General features: G+C 48.4%; 1 protein-coding gene across 9 annotated transcripts in view; it reads left to right on the forward strand.

The window, feature by feature from the left end:
• Positions 1-10644: 10644 nt before the first annotated feature.
• ACSS2 (acyl-CoA synthetase short chain family member 2) overlaps positions 10645-21294 on the forward strand; it is a 64792-nt gene continuing 54142 nt past the window's right edge. For 3 of the 9 annotated variants that reach the window (XM_042854966.2, XM_042854964.2, XM_065565687.1), the window contains exons 1-2: positions 10646-10856; positions 13574-13769. In XM_042854966.2, the coding sequence (XP_042710900.1) occupies positions 10733-10856; positions 13574-13769 (320 nt within the window). In that variant the 5' untranslated portion in view covers positions 10646-10732. Of the gene's footprint in view, positions 10857-11143; positions 11273-13573; positions 13770-21294 lie in introns of those variants that run through there. The other 6 variants (XM_005295422.5, XM_065565684.1, XM_065565686.1 and 3 more) reach the window with 5 other exon arrangements.

The following is a 21294-nucleotide window of genomic DNA, read 5'->3' on the forward strand; positions in this document are numbered from 1 at the left end:
CACCACACATGCTGGGCCATTTGTAAAAATAAATCCCTATTACTATAATTTAGGGAGAGACAAATGGGAAGCAGCCCTGGGTGAGCTACTGAGAGGGGTGCCCTGGAGCTCGCTGTGCTGAGTGCCTGCATGTGTGGCAGGGCACAGATCCTGGCAATAGAGCTGGCTGTGGTGGGGGCTGGCTAAAGCCTTGTGGACGGTGATGGAAGGGTCTACACAGCACATGCAGTCAGCGTGAGGAGCAGGTATGTTCCTGCAATGTCAGAAGTTCACCAGCAGAGGGCAGGAGACTCCAATTTTTCTGCTGAAGTGCAGCTGCCGCCCATCCAGGATCCATGGCACTGAATGTGCCAGGTGTGCACAGGTGATCTTACTTGGAGATTGCCTACACTGAATGCTTGCAAGGAGCGAAAAGCTACTGGGACAGACCGGGGCGCTTCTCAGTCCTCAGAGTCCAAGGCTGCAACATGATAGTTTAAGCCAGGTTCAGTCTGAGCCACACTGCAAGGCTGAAACATCCTTTACTTTGTGTGCTCCCATGTTATTCCCTATCCCGATACCTTTGCCCAGTGTAGAAGGGACCTAATGTTGCTCACTCTCTTACCTTCCTGCTCCCTTTGTAATCCTCAGGCTGGGTCAATGTGCTCTGCACCCTTTGGGTAGCCAAGGCCCACCGGCTAAATGATCTATCTGCTGTCTCAGTCTCCCAATCCACTGCCCAGTCTGTGCCACTTTCCCAGTGGCTGGCAGGGGAACCCAGGCCCGCCCACTACTCCACGTTCCTGGCCAAGGACCCTATGCCCAGCAACCACAGTCTGCTCAGGCTCCGACCCTGTTGTTGGTATTTCCCTGGACTCTTTCCTACCTCTTTTCCCTACCTTCTGGGTTTACTATGGGAGCTTCCTCTGGGCCCCGTGACTACTACCTGCTCTCGGGTTCTTGCCAGTCTGTAATCCAAGACAGGAGCCCAGGGCTTACTGTCCCCCTAGAACTCCTTCAATTCCCCTCCTCATTCTAGGGAGTAACTGCAGCCCCTCTCCTGCTCACAACATCCTGGTTTTATAAGCCTTGCTTGTGTTCTCCCCTAGCTGGGCATCATCAGCCATTGGGCTTATCAGGCCTTGGCTCCCCTCCAGGTGCAGCCTAAAGGTTAATTGGCCTATTTTACCTATTCAGGCCTTGGCTGGGGTGGGCACCCCTTCACACCCCCGGACACCCAAGTCATGCTCCAGTCATGCAGTGCAGGCTGGCAGACAACGGTGTATGTACGGATGTTTGCTCAATGCTCAACAGTACTGCCAGCAATGTTGTATGGCAGCAAAACACGGGCGCTGACGAAGACAGAGGCACAGCGACTGTCTGTTACGGAGAGGGCGATGGAAAGAAGAATTCTGGTAATTTCAATCCACGATCGAGTCCCCAGTGAAGTAATCAGACAGCAGAGTGGAGTGCAGGACGTCATTGTTGGGAGCAGGCATAATAAAATGTGATGGGCCGGGCATATAGCAAGGCTCCCTGACAATCGACGGACTGCAGCTATCACCGAGTGGTACCAATGGGAACTGAAACGACCACTCAGCCGAGCTCCAAAGAGATGGGAAGATTTTATCGTGAAAAGACATGGCCGCACATGGAGAAGGAAGGCCAGGATACGAGAAGAATGGAAGACGTGTTGTGATCGGCGCAATCTATACGAGGGCTGAAGGACCGATCCATCAAGGCGATATACTGAAATTCAGGATACATGATTTAATGGGCCCTTCTGGCCTTAAACGCTGTCAAGCTCTGACCCTCCTGTTTCAAAAGCAAAGGTCCCTACCACTCAACCTAGGCAACTCTTCTTTATCTGTAACAGTATAGGGCCTATGACTCACAGGGTATGGCTGCACTGCAGTGTTAACTGAGCCAGGATCTGAGTGGCCACACTGCAAAGGTCAGACTTGAGTGTCCATTTGATGGCATCCACAGGTGCTGCATTCACTCCGAGAGTTGCTAGGACTGCTGGGAGCATATGCCATGGTTCTTTGTGCTGCAGTAAGCTGAGCTGCTCTGATTCTTTCCCAGGGAATTGTGGGAGAACTTGTCTGCCCTTCTAGGCAGATGGTGGGGAGGGAATTGTGGGAAGGCATTTGAGGACTATCAGCACTCCAGTCTGCAGCCTCCCTGTAAAGTGGGTGGGTTACTGGCCTGAGTGTAAGCAGCACTCCTGTTTTAGCCTGTAGCCCCAGACGAGCCAGGCAGCCTGCGTGTAAAGCACCACCACACTTGGGGCAGAAGGTTTGTGTTTGGACAAGAGCTGGGTTAAGGGCAACGCCTGAGTTAACTGTGGAGTGAAGACAAGGGCGCAGCTGAACAATACTGATTCCATCCAGTAGAGGGAACTGTTGTGCACTTGGGTGCATGCATGCACGCACGCGCAGACACACACAGGCACACGCTAGCCAGTTTATGACAGCATTGTCCTTGTTTTACAGGTGTCTCCATCTGACCAGCAGCATTATTCTTTGCCATCTCCCATGCTGGACCAGTAGGTTTTGTAGCAAGTGAACATTTCTGGAACATACATTATGCAGAATTGCTTCTCTCTGACTCTGTCTTTCCTTTGGCACCCTGTAGTGGGGCAACTCCCCAGGCTGCAGGCCTTGTGCAAGGCCTGAAGAAGGTCTAAAGAAGGTATTGGGGCTGCAGAGGGGCAGCCCGGGAATAAGCAAAGGCAGCAGGTCCTAACCCCATTGCCGATGATGAGTGGCCATGACAGACTGCAACATAAGCCGCGTGCAGAATAAACCAGAAGCTACACACTACATTCTGAGCTGGTTCTCAGATAAAATACAGCATGTCCCTGTGAGTGGTGAGATCTGCTCTCTTGCTGACAGTCCTGCTGAAAGTCCTCATCTCGCACACTTTCTGATATAGCAGGCGTCAGAGGAGGAAACCTGCCAGGGGGGACATTGGCAATGCAAGTGCCTTCTAACTTAACTAACCTTGACAGTGTCCTTTTAGCTGTACTGTCCAAGTGGTAAATTGATACCATCTCTCAGAGACTCAGACCACTTTTTCCATAGCTTCGTGGCAAGGAGTTGTCTGAAGCATTTGCTGTTGTCATTCGGAGTTTCTTCCAGTTCCCTTGTTCTTTTGTTCCTCATCTCTATTCCGTTCTATTTCCTGCTTCTCTTGTAGCCTCCAGTTCAGTGAAATAAATCTCTCCATCTTGCTCTCAGATGTATTAGTAAAGCCATGCAGATGCCTCTGGTATAGGGTGACCAGATAGCAACTGTGAAAAAACGAGATGGAGGTGGGGGGTAATAGGCACCTATATAAGAAAAAGTCCCCAAAAACGGGACTGTCCCTTTAAAAACAGGACATCTGGTCACCCTACTCTGGTATGTCAGCTCAATCCCTATGAGTGTTTGCTTTGCTTTGGAGAGATGTTCATCAAAGACCACGTCCACCATCCAAAATGTTCTCCCCTGAATGTGACTGCAACCAAAAAACGGGCAAGGGGCTGAACCTAAGGCCAGCCTGCCTGTAACCTCACCATACCCAGTGTCCAGGCTTGGCCCAGGCCTGGCCCAGTCCAGGAGCTGCTGCTGGGACAGTTTGCAGGGGGGGAGTCTCTCTTATGGAAACACACACAGCATAATCCTCCCAAAGATACAAACCCTTATGCACTGGGCTTCCCATCAAACTCAAGGTTTGCAGGATTGAGGCCTAGCTTGCTGTCTTTTTCTGGTGCTGTTGGCCTCCTCTGTCACTTTCCGAGATGCTCTGCTGCTCCCCTGTAAACTTAGGCCTGGTCTACCCTTAAAGCTTATACTAGCTTATCTATGTGAATCAGGGGTGTGAAAAACCACACACACCCCCAGTGACGCCGCTGTGTTGAGACCACCCCAGTGTAGCCACGGCTAAGCAGACAGAAGAGAGCTTCTGCCGGCATGTGTATAAGGGCGCCCCTTCGGCCCACGCAGACCGCTAGGAGACTCTGCTTGTGAACTCCATGTGGGGTTCACTTACAGCATTCCCCCATCGCCTTTACAGCATTGGGCAGCACATTATCTACAATGCATAGGATTCCTCAGCCCCTTAGACCACAGAGAGGAGAGGGCGGAACTATGTCTTGGCTTCCATGTGCTCAAGCTCTTTCTCCCTCTTTCCACTTCCTTCCTGTGCCTTCTACTCCCTGAGCTAATGGACTAATTAACCCAATCTAATCTGTCAACTCTGCACAGCTCAGCCCCTCAGGTTTACTCGGGGTGATTTAATTGGGAATGCAGTGATCAGAGTGCCGGTACAGCTGCTGTTGCCCAGCACTCTCACAGCACAGCGAGTGTCCTTCGGGGAGGTGTGCTCCCAGAACAGCGGAAATCCCTGTCTGGCAGCACACGCTGTGTCTGCCCGAGGGGGCGGTGCCAGCGTGGTTTCCATAGTGACATACCCCCAGACTTGTCAGAAAAATGCCTTCAGTTAAACAATAAGAGCAGAGAGGCGAGCTCACCCAGCCACCCAATGCTCCCCAGGAATGATTCAGCGCTGCGTCTTCCCTCACCCCATTCATCGCAGTGCACTAAGAACTACATAATTTACCTCCCCACTCATTGCCATGTGGGAAATTCAAAGCTTTCCTGGAACCACTGAACACTCAGCCCAGGTCCACATGCAGTTATTACACCAATTTAACTCCGCTGGTTATGGGTGTAATCCTACCCATGTAGTTATACTGCTACAACCCTTAGTGTAGACACTGTTATACCAGGATACAGTTACTTTAGGGCTTGTCTAGAAGTAAAATGCTAGAGCGGCACAACTGTAACGCTTCAGTGTAGACACTATAAGCTGATGGGCGGGGGGAGGGTAGGGAAGGGCTGTTCTCCTGTCACTGTAGTTAATAGGGACTTAAATCAGCTTAACTGTATCGCTTAGGGATATGGCTTTTCACACCGCTGAGCAATGTAGCTGGGTTGATCTAATTTTCTAGTGCAGACCAGCCCTTATACATATATAGCACAGTCCCCCCCGCCCATATGGGAATAAGCTATACCAGTATAAGGGCTGGTCTGCAAAATTTAAAAATTACATTGGCATTGCTAGGTCGTTCAGAGGTGTGAGAAATCCAAACCCTGAGTGATGTCATTGAGCCAACCTAAGCCCTGGTGTAAACAGCACTAGTTCGATGGAAGAATTCTTCCCTCAACCTAGCTATCACCTCTCGGGGAGGTAGATTAACTACAGCGACTGGAGAACCCCTCCAGTCACTGTGTAAGTGTCTACACTGAAGTGCTGCAACGGTGCTGCTGCAGCATTTGAAGTCTAGACACAGCCTAAGCATCTTGATACCAAAAGAAGCCACACCTACCCCAGTACAGTTAAAGTGATACAACTAGCCAGGGCAGCTTCTTTCTGTTTTTTCTTTACAAAACCCAAGGAAATTAAAAGCAAAATAATCCCTACAGTCATGTAACATTAAGGTAACATATTTACATAAACTAACAACATTGCATACATACAACACTAAGCTTACATATACATAAACACAGAAAGAGCAGGGAAACAAAAGTTAAGATTCTCATAGCAACATTAACTCACCCATCTGTATTATTTTTAGTTACAAATGAGGTTATTAGCTGTGTACACAGCATGGGCAGCGTGGGTGACTTAAGGTCACTATGCAAACTTTAACCTGTGCAATCCCTGTTTTTCTGAGGTTAAATTTATAACTGTAATGTTGTATTATCACATCCTTTCCCCATTTCATTATTACTTTAGAGAGGAGTCAGAAGTTAAGGTATTGTCCCAAGGCCGTCCAGTGAGTCAGCAGCGCTCAGCATTTTCTGGCTCCTAGCCCCAGGCTCTATTCACTAGACTTGCAGTTCTCACACTGTGGTATGCAGGTGGCAGTCCCATGGTATGTGAGCTGGCTTACTAAAGTATGGTATCACAATAGGAATCTATTACACCTACACTAAGTAAAGGTGCCAAAGTAGGGTGCCAAGTACTAAGTTTCAGATGTGGTATGCTAGGTCTGAAAGTCACTCCCCTAGTCAATGCTGCCTCTCTACCTTTATTCTCTGATTGAGCTATTGGGCTTGTTGTATTGTTTTCCTCCCTGACACTAGTCTAATTACACTGAACATCTGGCTCCATGGAGAAGTCTTATTTGCTGCCTCTGATGGCAGTTGTGTGGCTGCCTGGGGCTCAGTTGCAGGTTGAAGTCTCAGGGTTCACCAGGGATGCTGGCTGTGCTGACATAGCTAGCCCTGTTCAGAGATGTCTCATGAGAGCTGAAGCAACAGCTCTGGACATAGGCAGGTTCAATCGGCGTCCCTGCACACAGGGTTGGAGAAACATGCAGGAACACTGAAGGACAATAATGGACTTACTCTGATTGCAATACAGAAAGTGACTGACAAGTGAGGCAACTCCAAGGGGGCTAACGTTCTCTTCAGACTGTCAGGCCATACTGGGCAATTCTTGGTTCCAGACAGCTGACTGCCACTGTCTCTGACAAGTTATCCTGTCCTGCTTACCACGAGGAACAGTTGCTAGATAGAAATCATACTGTCATGGGTCTTGGTGGAGAATTTCAGTTTGACAGATGTGCCACTCCAAAGTAAAAGGCAAAACAGAGAGCGAACAGAGGGATATATATCCTGACAGCTCTTCACACTAGCTCTTCTTTCTGTGCTTCCCACCATCTCAGCTGCATACAGAAGAAGGGTTCTGTTGGACAGATCTTGAATTAGATTCACTATCTAGGCAGTTGCAGTTTTAAGGCGCAGTAAATATTCAATGCAGGCACAGCAAATGCCATCCAGTGAAATAACAAGATATGCACTGCCCTGAAACTGACCAGCCAGGACAAAGACAACTTTTCACAGTGGTGACAGTGAGCAGAAACAGTGTCCAGCAGTGGGTGGGAGGGCAAAGCTGAGCAGGGGCTGGAGGGACGCATAAGGGTGCAGAGCTTAATGTTTAAGGAGTGAGGGACAAAGCAATGGCATTTGTTAGGGATCTAACTAATCCTTCCCCATGCAAATGCAAAATCCAGCAGAACTAAGTTGCTAACATGAAGTGCTGACATCTCCTTGTGTACAGCAGCATTATTCTGTATGAGGTGACCTGCAGAAGACTTTTAAACGTGGAGATTGTGCCCTTTTTTTGCTTCTTTATAAAGTGCAAAGAAGACCTGGCAGGTTTAAAAACAAAGTGGTCTAGTGGGACTGCACCAGCTGAAAGAGCAATCGTGCAGATGTTCACACTAGCTGTTTGATATCAGGTTCTGCCCTATATCTACACTCAGCACTCTGATGGCTACTGCAGTTGTACTACCCTCCGGTACCTAGCCAAACTGCTCCCTGAAGCAGTGGTTGTGGGATTTTGAAAAGGCCTTCTGGAGACCCAGGGGATTGTAAAAGAAGGAGATAAGCTCCCATAACTCCCTAGGAATTGCAGCCACTTGCAGAAAATATTCACTGTACAGGCTGGATGGCCAGATCTCTCTCTTTGTTCAGAGACAGTTTTTTGAATCACAAAGTGTCTCCAGGGACCCAGGGACAGGGTGGGGTGTTCCAGCAAAACACCTGGAGTGCCAAAGACCAAGACCAGCAGTGTAAAGAATTAATGCTACAGTTCAGTGGGAGAGGCCCCATCATCCTGCACCCCAGCATGAGCAGCTGTGTGAGTCCCTTGGCAAACTTTACTGGATGAAATGCCACTTTTGAGTCAGGACCACAACCAGCCTGGTTCTTCTCAAGATCTGGCTGCAGAGCTTCTGAATGAGGAAGGAGAGTTTTCTCTACTTCTGTGAGGATATAACCATGCAGCACCAGGACAGGAGTTCTACTCCCTGTGGAAAAGAGAATGGTGATTTCTCTGTAGGAGCTGTGGAGCCTGGGGTCACTTCTGATCAGTCTGGGAAGCCCGTAGTAGGTGCTGTTGTGGTGGAGGTATGTATGGCAATACATAGAGTGTTGTAGGAATATGTGTCAAGGTTATAAATATGGGGTTTCAACAGTTTTCTGTCCAAACAGTGGTTAATGTGCCCAAATCCTCACTGGTAGACAAGGCTAAAGCATTTTAAATACTCTGGGAGGGATTTCAAAAGTGTCCAGCATTGGCCTAACTCTGTTCCATTTGAAATCAATGGCAAAATACCCATTGACTTGAATGGGACCATAGATAGGTGAAGCTGAACCCAGATACGACAAAGGTGATACTGGAGGGCATAGGAAAGCATTTTGAAGAGTTTGCAACAATGGTCAGTCTCCTTTGGTTGAAGATGCTGGTGCACAGCCAGACTTGGTCAATTCAGGATTGCTACTAGATTCCCCACTACTGTTAAGCTCTCACATAGCAGCATCCGTGAGTGACCCTTTCTACCAGCCCTGTTCAGCTAGGAATCTCTGTCACATCCTGGCAGATGATGATCTGGTTTATTTATATACCTCCAGTCTGAACTATAGCACTACAGAACACTGTACCGTGTCTCCTCATCAACATGGACCACATCACATATCTCACCCATTAGCTGCTCTCTACAATGGCTTCCCCTGGAATATCAAGTTAAGTTCAAGGTTTCAGTCCGTATCTTGCAGGGGCTCCACGCCTGGGTCCAAGATATCTAAAAGATCACATAAAGCTCCAGGATGTGGGCTGTGGTTGACAACATTGCTCCTCAGGCACAATGAAACTTTGTACCACAAAGGTGAAGGATCCAGACTTTGAAACTTTCTGCTATATGACTAGCTAATGTGATCAGAGCAGCCCTGTTCATAACATTATTGTTTATTATACAGTAGAGGCCCAAAATGAGGATGGGGGACTATTGTGCTAGGCACTGTGCAAATGACAATCTAAACAGACATGACAGACAAAGTGTGGGAGGGTAAACAAAGGCAGAAAGAGGTGAAGTGATTTGCCCTAGGTCAGCGTCAAAGCTGAGAACAGAACCTATGTCTTCTGACACCAAGTGCAGTGGCTGGACCACATTGCCTTTCACATAACAAACATTTGAAAAAGCAATGTTGGTGCTCTCAAATACTGTGCAGTTAAAGGAAATGTTATTCATGGCATGAACTGTTTAAAAGACAAAACCAAGGCAGCAGACGAAACATGAAATGAAAAGGGCCTATTCAGAACCTATATTACTCAAGCCTATCCTAGTGGATGGGTTCATGGCACTGGGAAGCTTTTATAGAGAAAGATAAAACTTAACAACTGATGGGCAGGAAATCATAGCCAGCCTCCCTGCTCTTTATGGCTCCTGGGAGATGATACTTCCACAGCCCCAGCCTTCTCCTCTCTCTTGAAGATGTGGTTCAAGCCTCTCACGTGCTTGTGAATTTGATTCTGATCTCACACTCTGTGCATTAGTGTAATGACATTGATTTCAGTGGCTATACATTTCTAGGGTGAGCCCAGAATCCAGTCAAGGGTATTCCAGGACTATCTTGAGCCTGGTTACAAAGCATCTCCTCTCTATTTCCCTTCTATTATTATTTTTGTTTCAGATTTATTACCTTATTATATGTTCACAATGCAATATAAGATACGTATATAATAGATTGAATGAAAGATTGACCACATTCATTTCCAGGTTTCCTTTAAGTCAGTCTTCAGATATGCTACACTCATTGCAGGCCACTGATAACAGAAGAGCACCTACATTTGGCATTTTGAAAGCATGAAAGGGCATCAGCCTAATGGTTTCTAAGTAATTAAGGACAACTTTGTTAACTCCTGTGCAGTAGCTCGGTTGGGGATGAGACCTCCAATTTTGAGAAATTAAAGTCACCAGCTTTGTTTATGGGATTTTAGCCAAGAGGATTGTTGAAGGTGGGTGGTGTCAAGCCCACAAAGAGCAGGTGAAGGTGCTATCAACTAGGAGTATAATAATGCAATGAAAATGGACTTTACCCAAGTAGTTCTCTCTCCCTAGACAGGCAGTGCGATGCCATAGAGGGAACTTGGAGCTGGGATCTAGAGCATCTCTCCTCCCAGCCCATCTCTACCACTGACTTCCTGAGCATGTCACTTCAGTTCCCTGCACCTCTGCTCCCTGCCCCTGCAATGGGGATCGTGAAGTTGGTCTGAGTGGCAGGGCTTTGGGGCTCAGTTGTTACTGTCTGAGAGCGCTATGAGGATAGGGTGACCAGACAGCAAATGTGAGAAATCGGGACAGAGGGTGGGGGATAATAGGAGCCTATATAAGAAAAAGACCCCAAATTGGGACTGTCCCTATAAAATCGGAATGTGTGGTCACCCCATATGAGGATTGTGCAGCCAGCCCCCTGATCAATGTGGAGTGTCATTAATAGTTGAAGTGAAGGCAGTGGGGCCCTGCTGGAGGTCACTGTCCTCAGCAGAGGTTGCATGGGGTGCGGGGGAGAGCACACGCACAGCTCCCCCTCTTCGCTAATTGCAGAGGGAGACTGGCCGCTCCTGCTTTGCTCTGCTGTAAACCCTGCTCCTCACCAGTGGTGAGCTAAGTGCTCGGGGGGGGGGGGGGGCGGGGTGCTCTAGGCACCGCCCTGAGGGGATGAGTTACTCCCGGGGGTGCGGCAAAGCGCCCCCAGGCGGAGGCTTCCCGAGCCGGGCTCCCCTGGCACGCTGGGCCCGGGGGGGCGGCTCCAGGGGCGGGCCCTGCTGCACGGGTCCGCCCGCCCGCCTCACTCCCTAGGCGGCTCCGGCGCGGTGCGCGCCCCGCTCAGTGCCCTGCCCGCTGCCCGGCTGGAGGATGGCGCTGCCGGCCGAGCGCGACGGGCTGTTCCGGGCGCCGCAGAGCCTGGTGCTGGAGGCCCACGTGCCCAGCCTGGCCGCCTACCGGGAGAGCTACCGCCGCTCGGTGGAGGAGCCGCACGGTGAGTGCCGGGGCGGGGCCAGGCCTGCCTGGGCACGGAGCCCCGGCCCCGCTGTGCCCGGCCGCTCCCCGGGCTGTGCCGGGACCCCGCTGCCCTGCCGGGCCTGTGCTGGGCGGGAGCCCCGGGGACCGGCCCGAGGCGGGGCAGGAGCCGGTACAGCCCTGGTGTGCCAGGGCCCCGCGGGGCAGAGCTGAGCTGGAGCCGCGTCTCCGGCTCCCCGCCCTCGGCTGCGGCCAGCCCCGGGCCTGTAGGCGCGGTGTAAAACCAGCGTGCAGCGGCGGTCGCCGGGCTTCGCGCCGAGACGAGTGCGGGCAGTTCCGCCGGACCCTCCCGCCTGGCGGGCCGAGCGTGGGGCTGCCCCGGGATGCAGCGGGTGCCCGTCGGGCTGTGCTGCCTGAACCAGAGCAGAGCCTTTGGTAGGCTTGACCAGCGCTTCCCCTGGAGCGAAAGCGGCGCGGGGCTCCTGCGATGGTTTTACTTGAATAACTGACAGCCAAGCCCAGAGGGGCTGGGGCTCGGCCCTGGCACACATTAAGCACTGGTCTTACTGTGCTAGTTATGCGCCGTTGTCCCTCAGAGCAGGGCTTCCTGTGTCGGGGCCTTCCGCCCTGTGTTTACCGTGGGGAACCCTTGCTGTAAAGCCAGACGGTGTTTTCTAAAACTGAAACCCGTTCTCTGTTCATTACCTCAAATCCTTCCCCTCTGAGCTTCATACAGCGAGGCACTGCCAGCGTGGGGAGGGAGGAAGGGAACTCTTACCGCCTCTGGAACGCTTTTCAGTCACAGGTCTGGGCTTTACCCAGGCGGTTCAGCACGGTTACCTCTGTTAAATCTGAGGTACAGAAGCTCTTACTTCCCTGGCAGCAGGCACGTTGCTAGCAGTGCTGCTGGGAAGGGAACTTGGGTCTGTGGATGCAGTCCCATGCCTAAGCCACTGCCCTGTGGTGCTACCACAGTTCACCAGCTGGGCAGATTTATGGTGTATGAGCAACTAATATCCATTTGTGTCTGTGAAACCTTCTCTAACAGCTTCAAAGCTTCAAGAAGTGGCAAGATCCCCTACAACACCCTAGAGGGTCCCTCTCCTACAGAGAGATCCCATACAGCACCCTAGAGGGTTCTTCTCCTGGAGGGTTGGGAACGAGAAAAGGGTTGACATAAACTCAGGAAGGATTTTCTGAACCTTAGATGTGGTGTGGAGGAAAGCACGGACATTTGTGTCAGATGCTGACAAACAGGCAGTGAGGTGGAAGGTCCGGGGAGGACAAAGAATGTGTCATGGGTGGCTGTGTAGAGGGGGCAGAGTTACACATCGCTCCGAAGGTGGTAACAAGCTTGAATTTGATATAATGAAGGGAGGGATTGAAAGATGGGGGGAGAGGATTATTATGGTAGAAACTGGGCATGGGGGGAATTGTTTTAACAGCAGTATTTTGTATGGTTTGGCAGTGGGGAGGGACAAATAAGGGTTTTGAGGAGGTCATTGAGGAGGCATTTGCTAGCGGAAGTAGGCTGGCTGTTTAGGGTGACCAGATGTCCCGATTTTATAGGGACAATTCCGATTTTGGGGGCTTTTTCTTATATAGGCATCTATTACCCCCCACCTCCTGTCCCGATTTTTCTCACTTGCTATCTGGTCATCCTATGGCTGTTAGACACCTCCCACTGTCTCTGCATGCCATCTCTCCTATGCTCTCATAGGCTACACCTCAGAGGTATTTCTCTGTTGTTCTCAGAGGTAATGTACTCGGTACATTTCCCAGGGCTGTCACTCTGTTTTGATACTTCCTTATAACTAAATGCAAATTATTCTGCTTGCACAGTATAAGTAGGTGTAGAGTTTTTCATCAGAACTGTGCATGTTATGTCAAACATTCTCTTGGGTAAATGCCTGTGCCTCTAAACCTGTCAGTGAGGGTGGTGCTGTCCATATCTGAGCTCATATTAACCAGTCCGTATTATGGACATACAGTTAGTTTTCGAAAACCACAGGAAATGATGATGTTCCCAGGAATTACTGTACATGATTTGAAGCTCAGAGTGGGATAGTGGAAAAATCTGCTTCTTGGAAAAGGGGTGGGGTTTTGTTTTGGAAAGAGTGGGCGTGTTACACAGTCTGCATGGTGTGAGGACACAGCTGGAGACGGATCTCTTGAACATTAGAAGAAATTGCCAGGTTGAAATGTAACGTACACCTCTATCTCGATATAATGCGACCCGATATAACACAAATTCGGATATAACGCGGTAAAGCAGTGCTCCGGGGGGCAGGGCTGCGCACTCCGGTGGATCAAAGCAAGTTCAATAAAACATGGTTTCACCTATAACGTGGTAAGATTTTTTTGGCTCCCGATGACAGCGTTATATCGAGGTAGAGGTGTATTATCTCCAAATTTTGGAAGAAGGTAAAATGCTTTTACATACTTGAAGACTAGGTTGGTGGCAACTGCACCACCACGTCTTGTAATCTCAGTTGAACCAGTTTAGTATAAGAGTGAGTATTAGAGGGCGACCTGATGAGGGTGGTAAAGGCTGCTTTTAAAAGAAGCCTTAGCTCATGCAAACTTTCATTGCATGAAGTGTAGCAGGTTTGCAACCTCCACTGAATTTGACCCTATTTCTGTTTCCTATCAAGGACCATTGAATTTTATCTTCAGATATTAAATGTGTCTTGATCCATTTTTGTCACTTAAAGTTTGACTGTGTTACTTTTGCAGAATTTTGGGATGACATTGCTAAGGAATTTTACTGGAGGAGCCAACACTCTGGACCCTTTCTGAAGTACAATTTCGATGTGACAAAAGGAAAAATCTTTATTGAATGGATGAAAGGGGCTACAACCAACATCTGCTACAACCTGTTGGATAGAAATGTCAATGAAAAGAAACTTGGGGACAAAATTGCTTTTTACTGGTAATGTTCTGCTTTTATTATAATGTAGAAAGTGTTGCATGTAATCCTGGAGCAGTGGTTCTCAACCTGTGGTCTGTGGACCTCAGGGGGTCTGCAGACTATCTAAGGGGTCCACAAAAGGTGACTATGAAAATAAAGTTTCAGATCCCAGAAAAGGCATTCCGTTTTTCTGATCAATCAAAAGTATGTGAATACCCCTCCCCCTACAAGTCAAAACCCGGAAGTGTTGTCATTACTTTAGAAACCCACAGTTTAGCGCCCTTTCTCACGCTGCATCAAGTGCCATGCCAAGCATGTGCAACATTTATAGTTGCATTCTGTTTAGTCAGTTTTCAGTCTAAAACAGCTATGGTATGGGTTCGCAGACCACAGATTGACTTTCCAAAGGGGTCCGCTCCTCCATTTGAAATTTTTTAAGGGTCTGCAAATGAAAACAGGTTGAAAACCATGGTCCTAGAGTAAAGGGTATAACTGATCCTGACTTCTATTAAGGTACATGTTAAAACATAATGACCTGAGAGGTAAATGATGGGGAGACTCCACTCTTTCCATAGTTACGATTAGAGTTAGCGTCCCATTAGAAGCTGGCTGTGAAACCTTCTCTAACTTCTTCAAAACTCCAGGGTGTGTACATGCAAAAACATGAAGTGGCGAGATCCCCTTCAACACGTTTTAACCTTCTTTGCTGGCTTGTCAGAATTCCAAAATGGCCTGGCCTAGAATTGAACATGTATTCTGGGAAGCTTGCAGTCAGCAGATGCAGATTTTCTAAATAATGTAAAAGCTATGCTGAGAAGATGGTGCATTGCTAGGGGCCTTGTGGTCTAGATGAGTAAGTGCTGGGGTGGTAGGCGGGACCTCCCACGTCTTAGTCCTACCTCAGTCACTGGCTGATAGCACCTACATACCCTTGTGAAGCAGGTAAATGTCACTTTACAGATGAGGAAACTGAGGGTCAGATATTAACTTCTGCAAAGTCACAAAGCAAATCAGTGTCAGAATGAGAGTGAAACCCACCTCCTAGCTCCAGTCTTGTGCCGTTTGGGCAAGGCCTCAGGCTCAAGGTGAAAAAGTCTGAATTTTGTGTGGAAAGCAAAGTAATCCATGGATATGTCAGTGCAGTTGAGTCCATGTGTCTTTCGTACATTCTTGTTGAAGCATTGCGTGTTTTGCTCTTAGTCCCAGGTAAAACACTTCATTGAGGAAAAGGCTGAAAGTTTAGGCCAGTAACAATTCTGAAAACACTTTCTGTAGAGTTATTTACACCTGGAATTCCCATCCTGAACCAAAAAAGCAATTGCTAGAAAACCTGGAGTTTTGATGCTAAGGTGCCATGTTGAAGAATACTCACTATGAGTGACTCCCAAAACGTAGTAGTAGTTAGGCTACCTTACTCATCTTGAAGGGGTCGTGTGCTGCTATATCACTTGAACCAGACTGCATCTGATTACATCGCATGTTCCCATGACTCCTGGTTTCTTTAGGGTCACATGCAGTCCACTGAAAAATATGTACACCTCTACCCTGATATAATGTGACCCGATATAACACTAATTCTGATATAACGCGGTAAAGCAGTGCTCCGGGGAGGTGGGGCTGCGCACTCCAGCGGATCAGAGCAAGTTCAGTATAATGCGGTTTCACCTATAACGCGGTAAGATTTTTTGGCTCCTGAGGACAGTGTTATATCGAGGTAGAGGTGTACTTGGTTATAATATACAAAAGCTGGGTGTGGTCATTCCACACTGCCTTTCAAAGGTACACATGCCTCCAAATACAAAGATATCAGACACTCAGCTCCCCCACCAACAGATATGAACCTTTTAAGCATAGAATCCTCAATTGTGGGACTTATGTGGTAAGAACCAATGGTAGTGTGGAAGGAAGCTTTACGGCTCTGAAGTGTAGTGCTGTAGTCAAAGTGGTACAACCCTCTAGACTGGATGCATTTATATTAGTATATCGGACCACGTCCACACTAGGGGTTCTTTGCCAGTACAGGTATACTGATTCTAGTGTGGACGTAGCTTGTACTGGTCAAAGGTGTGCTTTTACTGGTATAGGTTATTTCATACACACCCTGAGCAAAACAAGCTATACTGTTAAGAACACAATTCTGTTGGTATAATTATGTCCTCACTAGGGGCTTCTGCTGGCATAGCTGTGTCGATTGGGGAATCACACCTCTTCATGCTAACTGACACAGCTATGCTGGCAGAAGTCTGTAGTGTAGACATGGCCCCAGTAGAAAGGTACCCTAATACTGTTATAACTATTCCTGGATGGGGAGGAGACTGGTATAAGTCATCTTTATACCAATATAACTGTATCCACACAAGAGCTTTAACCAATGTAACTTCAGTAAAAAATCCCCCCACCCTAAGAAATAGTTATACTGGTAAATTTTTATTAGTATAGACAGGCCTACATGTTGGTGAAAAATATTTATTTACATACATACTGAACAAATTCTGCAGCTTTTCTAAATTTAAGATGACTCTTTAAATTCCTTTTGAAAACTTTTGTAAATTCATTCATGTAAAAGTACACACCTTACAAACTGTATGGCAGGTTGGCAATCGGGCCAGGATTTCTATGTGCGTGTGCATGTTTTGTTCATTCAGACTGGGCATTCCGAGTTCATATAAACCTGCATGTAGAAGGTTCTGACAGGCAGTCAGCAGCCTATGGTTTCAACCTTCAGTAATGGTAAAAAAAAAGTTGTTTGCCTGAAGTTCTTTGGATTTGATTTGAGAGGCTTTGTAAGAGTGTCTGACACACTCAGTGGATGTCAGAGATGTAAATATTGGTTCTGGACATCTTGCAGCACTGAAGTGGTGGTGGTAAAATAAATTTTAGTAGCACACAAGGGTCATACATTAAAATATTGTTGGATAAATCTTCGGCTTGCTTATGAACATTCTAAAGCCAGCATGACCTGCTTGTTCTGAAACTGGTGTGAGAATGTCTTTAGCTATAAGATGTGCATGCAGTGGTTACTCCTGGGGAGATTCTGCACCAAAAAATTAAAAATTCTGCACACAATATTTTAAAATTCTGCATATTTTATTTGTCAAAATAACACAATATAATCACACCAGTTTCAATTATTTTGGTAATTTATTTCAAAATACCTGTCAGCAAGTATGTTTAACGATAAAGACAACAAAAAAGATTCAAGAAATGATTTTTAACGAATAGATTCCTCACTAAGTTTATTAATACAGAACTGTGAGGAATAATTCATTTTAACTACAGTACAGAAACGTATTTCCCGCACCCTGTAGAAGCAGTATAAAGAATTGGGGTAATGAAGGAGTGGAGGGAGAGGGAAGCAGGGAAGGAACCTGGAGGGTTGTTGGGTGTGGGTGGGAGAAGTATGGAACAGGGTTTTTGTGGGGTTGTTTGGGAGTTGGGGAGCTTCCCCCGTGCAGACCCTAGCTGACCCCTAGCCCCTCCCATTTAGTCGAGCATATCTGCCCCGTTCCCATATGTCCCACCGCCACCCCCTCCACTTCCGTCCCCATGTGGCCCTGCAACCCCACTCCCATTCAGCCCCCGCCCCAGTATGTCCCCCCCCACTAGCCGTTCTGAACCCCAATCTATGTGACCTCCCCAGCAGCTCCATGTGCCCCGCTCTATCTGTCCCCCCGCCCCATCCTCTGCCTCCTCACCTGGCCCTGCGGGCAGAGTGCTGTGAGGAACGCAGCCTCTCCTCCTTCCTCTCTACTATGGCCGGTGAGCTGGTTGCCCTCTGTTCTGGTGCCACAGCAGCACCTGGTAGGTGAAAGGTGTAACTGTAGTGCCTCTCCGGCAGAATGTATTTTGTGATGAGAAAAAAAAATCTGCAGGGAAATATGAATTCTGTGCATGCACTGTGGTGCAGAATTCCCCCAGGAGTATGTGGTACAAGGAACATAAGGCACATGTGGTTATGAACTGAGGAGAATATGGCACAGTAGCTATGGAGTAGGCCTTTAGGAAGTCTGTAAGCAGGGGTTGAGAGTGTCAGAAGAAGAGCATTGTACATTGGAAACATGCACACAACTTAAAGTACTTATACCTCCCCCAGAACTAATTATAACTATTCCCTCCACCCCCACATTAGTGAAAAGCATTCAGCCATTTCTGCAATGCAAATATTGGAGTTTAGATCCAAGTATTTTTGAGCTATGACAGGCCAAAAAGACTGAGAAACTCTTCTGAAAGTCCAGACAGCTCTTCTAGGGCAGGAGTTCCCAAAATGTGGGCCACGGCCCAAAGGTGGGCTGCAACACAGTCCCGCATGGTCCGCCATGGGCGGAGTTGGGGGGCATGGTGGGGCATTGCCCCCCAAACTGTATACGTTGGTGGAGTGGTGGCTGGTGATGGCCCCTGCCCAGGGCCAGAGGAGCCCAGCGCCCCTGGAGGGCGAAATGGAGGCGGAAGGTCAATAGAAGGGGACGGCTCCGAGAAGTGGTGGCTTCCATGGCGGCTGAAGGAGGCAGGAGGGTTTGTGGCCAGCCCCACTCCCAAGCTGCTGCATCCCGCAATGTGTGGCTGTCGGCCCCCCGGAGTATCAGCCTCACAGTCCCCATAGGGATCGAGGATTGGTGGTGGATGATTGGGACCATCAAGGTAACAGCCGGGCCCGACCTGAGTGCCTGCCTCGGCTCAGCACTGGCAGCCCCCAAACCCTTCCCTCGTTCCCGGGCAGGGGGTGTCTGTGAGGTGCACCAGGGTGCTGGGTGGGTGACTGAGGTAGGGCTGCCAGGTGACCGGCTCAAGGCACTCAACAGGCTGCTGAGGTGGAGGGTGTTGGCGGGGACTGGCTGTGGCACTTGCCTGCCCCCTTTGCCCTCTCGCTGGCCCCAGTCCCTGCTGACACGAGGGGCCATGCAGGCCCCGGGGTGCCCCTCTCCCTAATGGATGCATGTTAATAGGTGCCGGGGCCCACTATTGCAGCTGCACAGGTGGGCCTCAGGGAAAAAAGTTTGGGAACCTCTGTTCTAGGGAATCCCTAGATCGGGAAATATCTTGACTAATTTCCCTCAAACTTGCCATCAATCTCCTTTCTTGGGAGGGCTTGTCAGGCTAATTTGCAGGCAGGTGGTTAAATTTTGGCAAAGTTAGGTGGGAGAGAATTCAAGATTATGATGGAATATAGGTCACCAATTATGGGAGAATGACTAGCTCCAGGACATGGTGCAGATAAATATGGTATGTGGTTTTTGTCCTTTCTGGAGAAGAGCAATTGGCAATGATGGGGTATAATGTAGGGTCTAGTAATAAACACATGGGAAGGGAATGCCAAAAGTTAGCTCTTGGGCCTGATTTCCTTCCCACACCTGACTGAGAGTGATGTTACGCTTTGGATGCAGTGGCATTATTCCCAGTTTACACCAGCATGAAAGAGAGGAGAATCATGCCCCATTTCATTAGTCAGAAGTTGCTGGTGGGGTGATATAGCTCTGTTAATTGTCACCGGACCTCCCAGTGGGGCCATATGCAATTGACTAATGTTGAAATTTGTAATAGATGACTATTGTAAAGTCGCCAGAGCTGCTGGGGGTGGGAATTGAAAGCCAGAGCAGAGTTGCAGGCTTGGTAGTATGTCAGGGTCGTAACCGCTGGCAGCAGTGTAACTGTTGCCCACATGGGGTTGCTTTTTCGGCACAAAGGGCAGCAGTTATCTCTCTGATCTCTTGCCTCTGCATGCATGGTGCATATCACTTTTATTCCCTTTAATAGGACTCTCTTTGTCGATAACAGAACTCCAGCAGGAACAGAGGCAGACGCCATCTTGAGTAAATGCAAGATGTTTTCAGTTTCTGATAATTCCTGAGCATCTCCTGCTGCCTAGGAACATTTGAAAGTACTTTTATTTCCTGTCCCCTGCCACTTGTGATTCCTCTTCCTGTGATTGGTGTTGCTGCCACCGACTAAAAAGCAACAGAAAACCAGGAAATGTGCCGCAAATAACTAATTTGTCTGAAATAAAAGATCTTTGTCCTAAATGCAGCATTGCAGTTAGTTACCTGGTGCTGAGGCTTCTTTGAGATCACAGGGTTATGTCGTCACTGCCTCAATAGTTTGAGGTGTTAAAAATAAACAAACAAACCAGGCAAGAGAGTTAAAAGGAAAAACGTTGTTACCTAATACTGCCCCAACCTCTAAATCCCAAGGTAGAAATGTGCTCTTCCAGGGATTGCCCACGTCTATTCCACTCTAGGGGTGTGCATACTCAGTGTACCATCTTGAGCGCACTGGCACACACATGCCTGGAGTGGATTAAATAATGCAACACATCTCGAAGAATAACAGTTACAGTGTAGGTAAGTAACTGGGTTTTTTTTAACCTTGGCCTGTGTGTAGGAGAACCTGTAGCATGTAACTTGGCCTCTTGGAGAGAGACCGCCTGCCCATTGTACAGTTGCAGTGACAGCCATTTGGGATTTAGGGACCTGGGGATGTATTCAGGGAGGAGTGGGATTGGAGGTCTAGGGGTGCTGCACATGAGGACCAAGGGGTGCTGGCAGAGCAGTGAGGGGTGCCTAGGATTGGGGTAGCATTGGCATGCTGCTGGTCAAGTGGGATAGTGGCACAGCTCAGAGTTCTACGGCGCCTACCGGCTCTGATCATTTTAAGAGCGTCTTGGTTACTTGCTTTCTTGAGCACTAAATATGAATCATCGTTTTTAAAAGGGGGAAGCAGAGACAGTAACAAATTCTGGCAGTTTTACTGCAGCTCTGTTAAAAAAAGAAAAAGAGGATATTACAATTAATGGGCTCGCCCAGTATGAATCTGGGGTAAACATAAAATGCTGTGTTAAGAAGGAGCAAATATTAGGATGAATTGTAGAGGGAAAAGTATCTGGTAGAGTTGCTACAGCTTCAGCTGATAACCAGTGTTTGGGCATTTATTCCAAAATTCTTCAAATAAATCTCTCTGAAAGGAAGAAAGCTAAGTGGGTTTAGAAATGCACTGCTGGAAAAACCAGACAGTGTTCTCTGACTGCTGCTAAGTGTTGTTAATAGGGACCAGGAGACTGGAGAGATTTGTTATTTAACACAGCCTGCCAATGTAGGACAATAGATGACCTGGATGTGGACATATACATGATGAGAGGACTTGGGTTTTTTCTGCACATTATAAAGTTCTGCAGAATCTAAGCTTGAATTTAAACCAGTTTCTCAAACTGGGGCCGCCGCTTGTGTAGAGAGAGCCCCTGGCGGGCCAAGCCAGTTTGTTTACCTGCCCCGTCCACAGGTCCGACCGATCGCGGCTCCCACTGGCTGCGGTTCGCCGCTGCAGGCCAATGGGAGCTGCTGGAAGCGGCGGCCAGTATGTCCCTCGGCCCGCGCAAGCATTGGGTCAGTGTTGCTGTAGCATTGAGGATGGATTTTCAGAAGCATTCCACGTTGGCCTAGCTCAGCTTTCACTGCAGGCTGTTGTAATGCTCCCATTGTCTTCAGTGGGGCAGAGTTAGGCCATTGCTGGGCCCTTTTGAAAATCCCACTCTGGCTCACTTTGGGCAGGTGATGAA

The sequence above is a fragment of the Chrysemys picta genome, chromosome 13 (assembly GCF_011386835.1).
Source record: "Chrysemys picta bellii isolate R12L10 chromosome 13, ASM1138683v2, whole genome shotgun sequence".
Lineage (NCBI taxonomy): Eukaryota > Metazoa > Chordata > Testudines > Emydidae > Chrysemys > Chrysemys picta.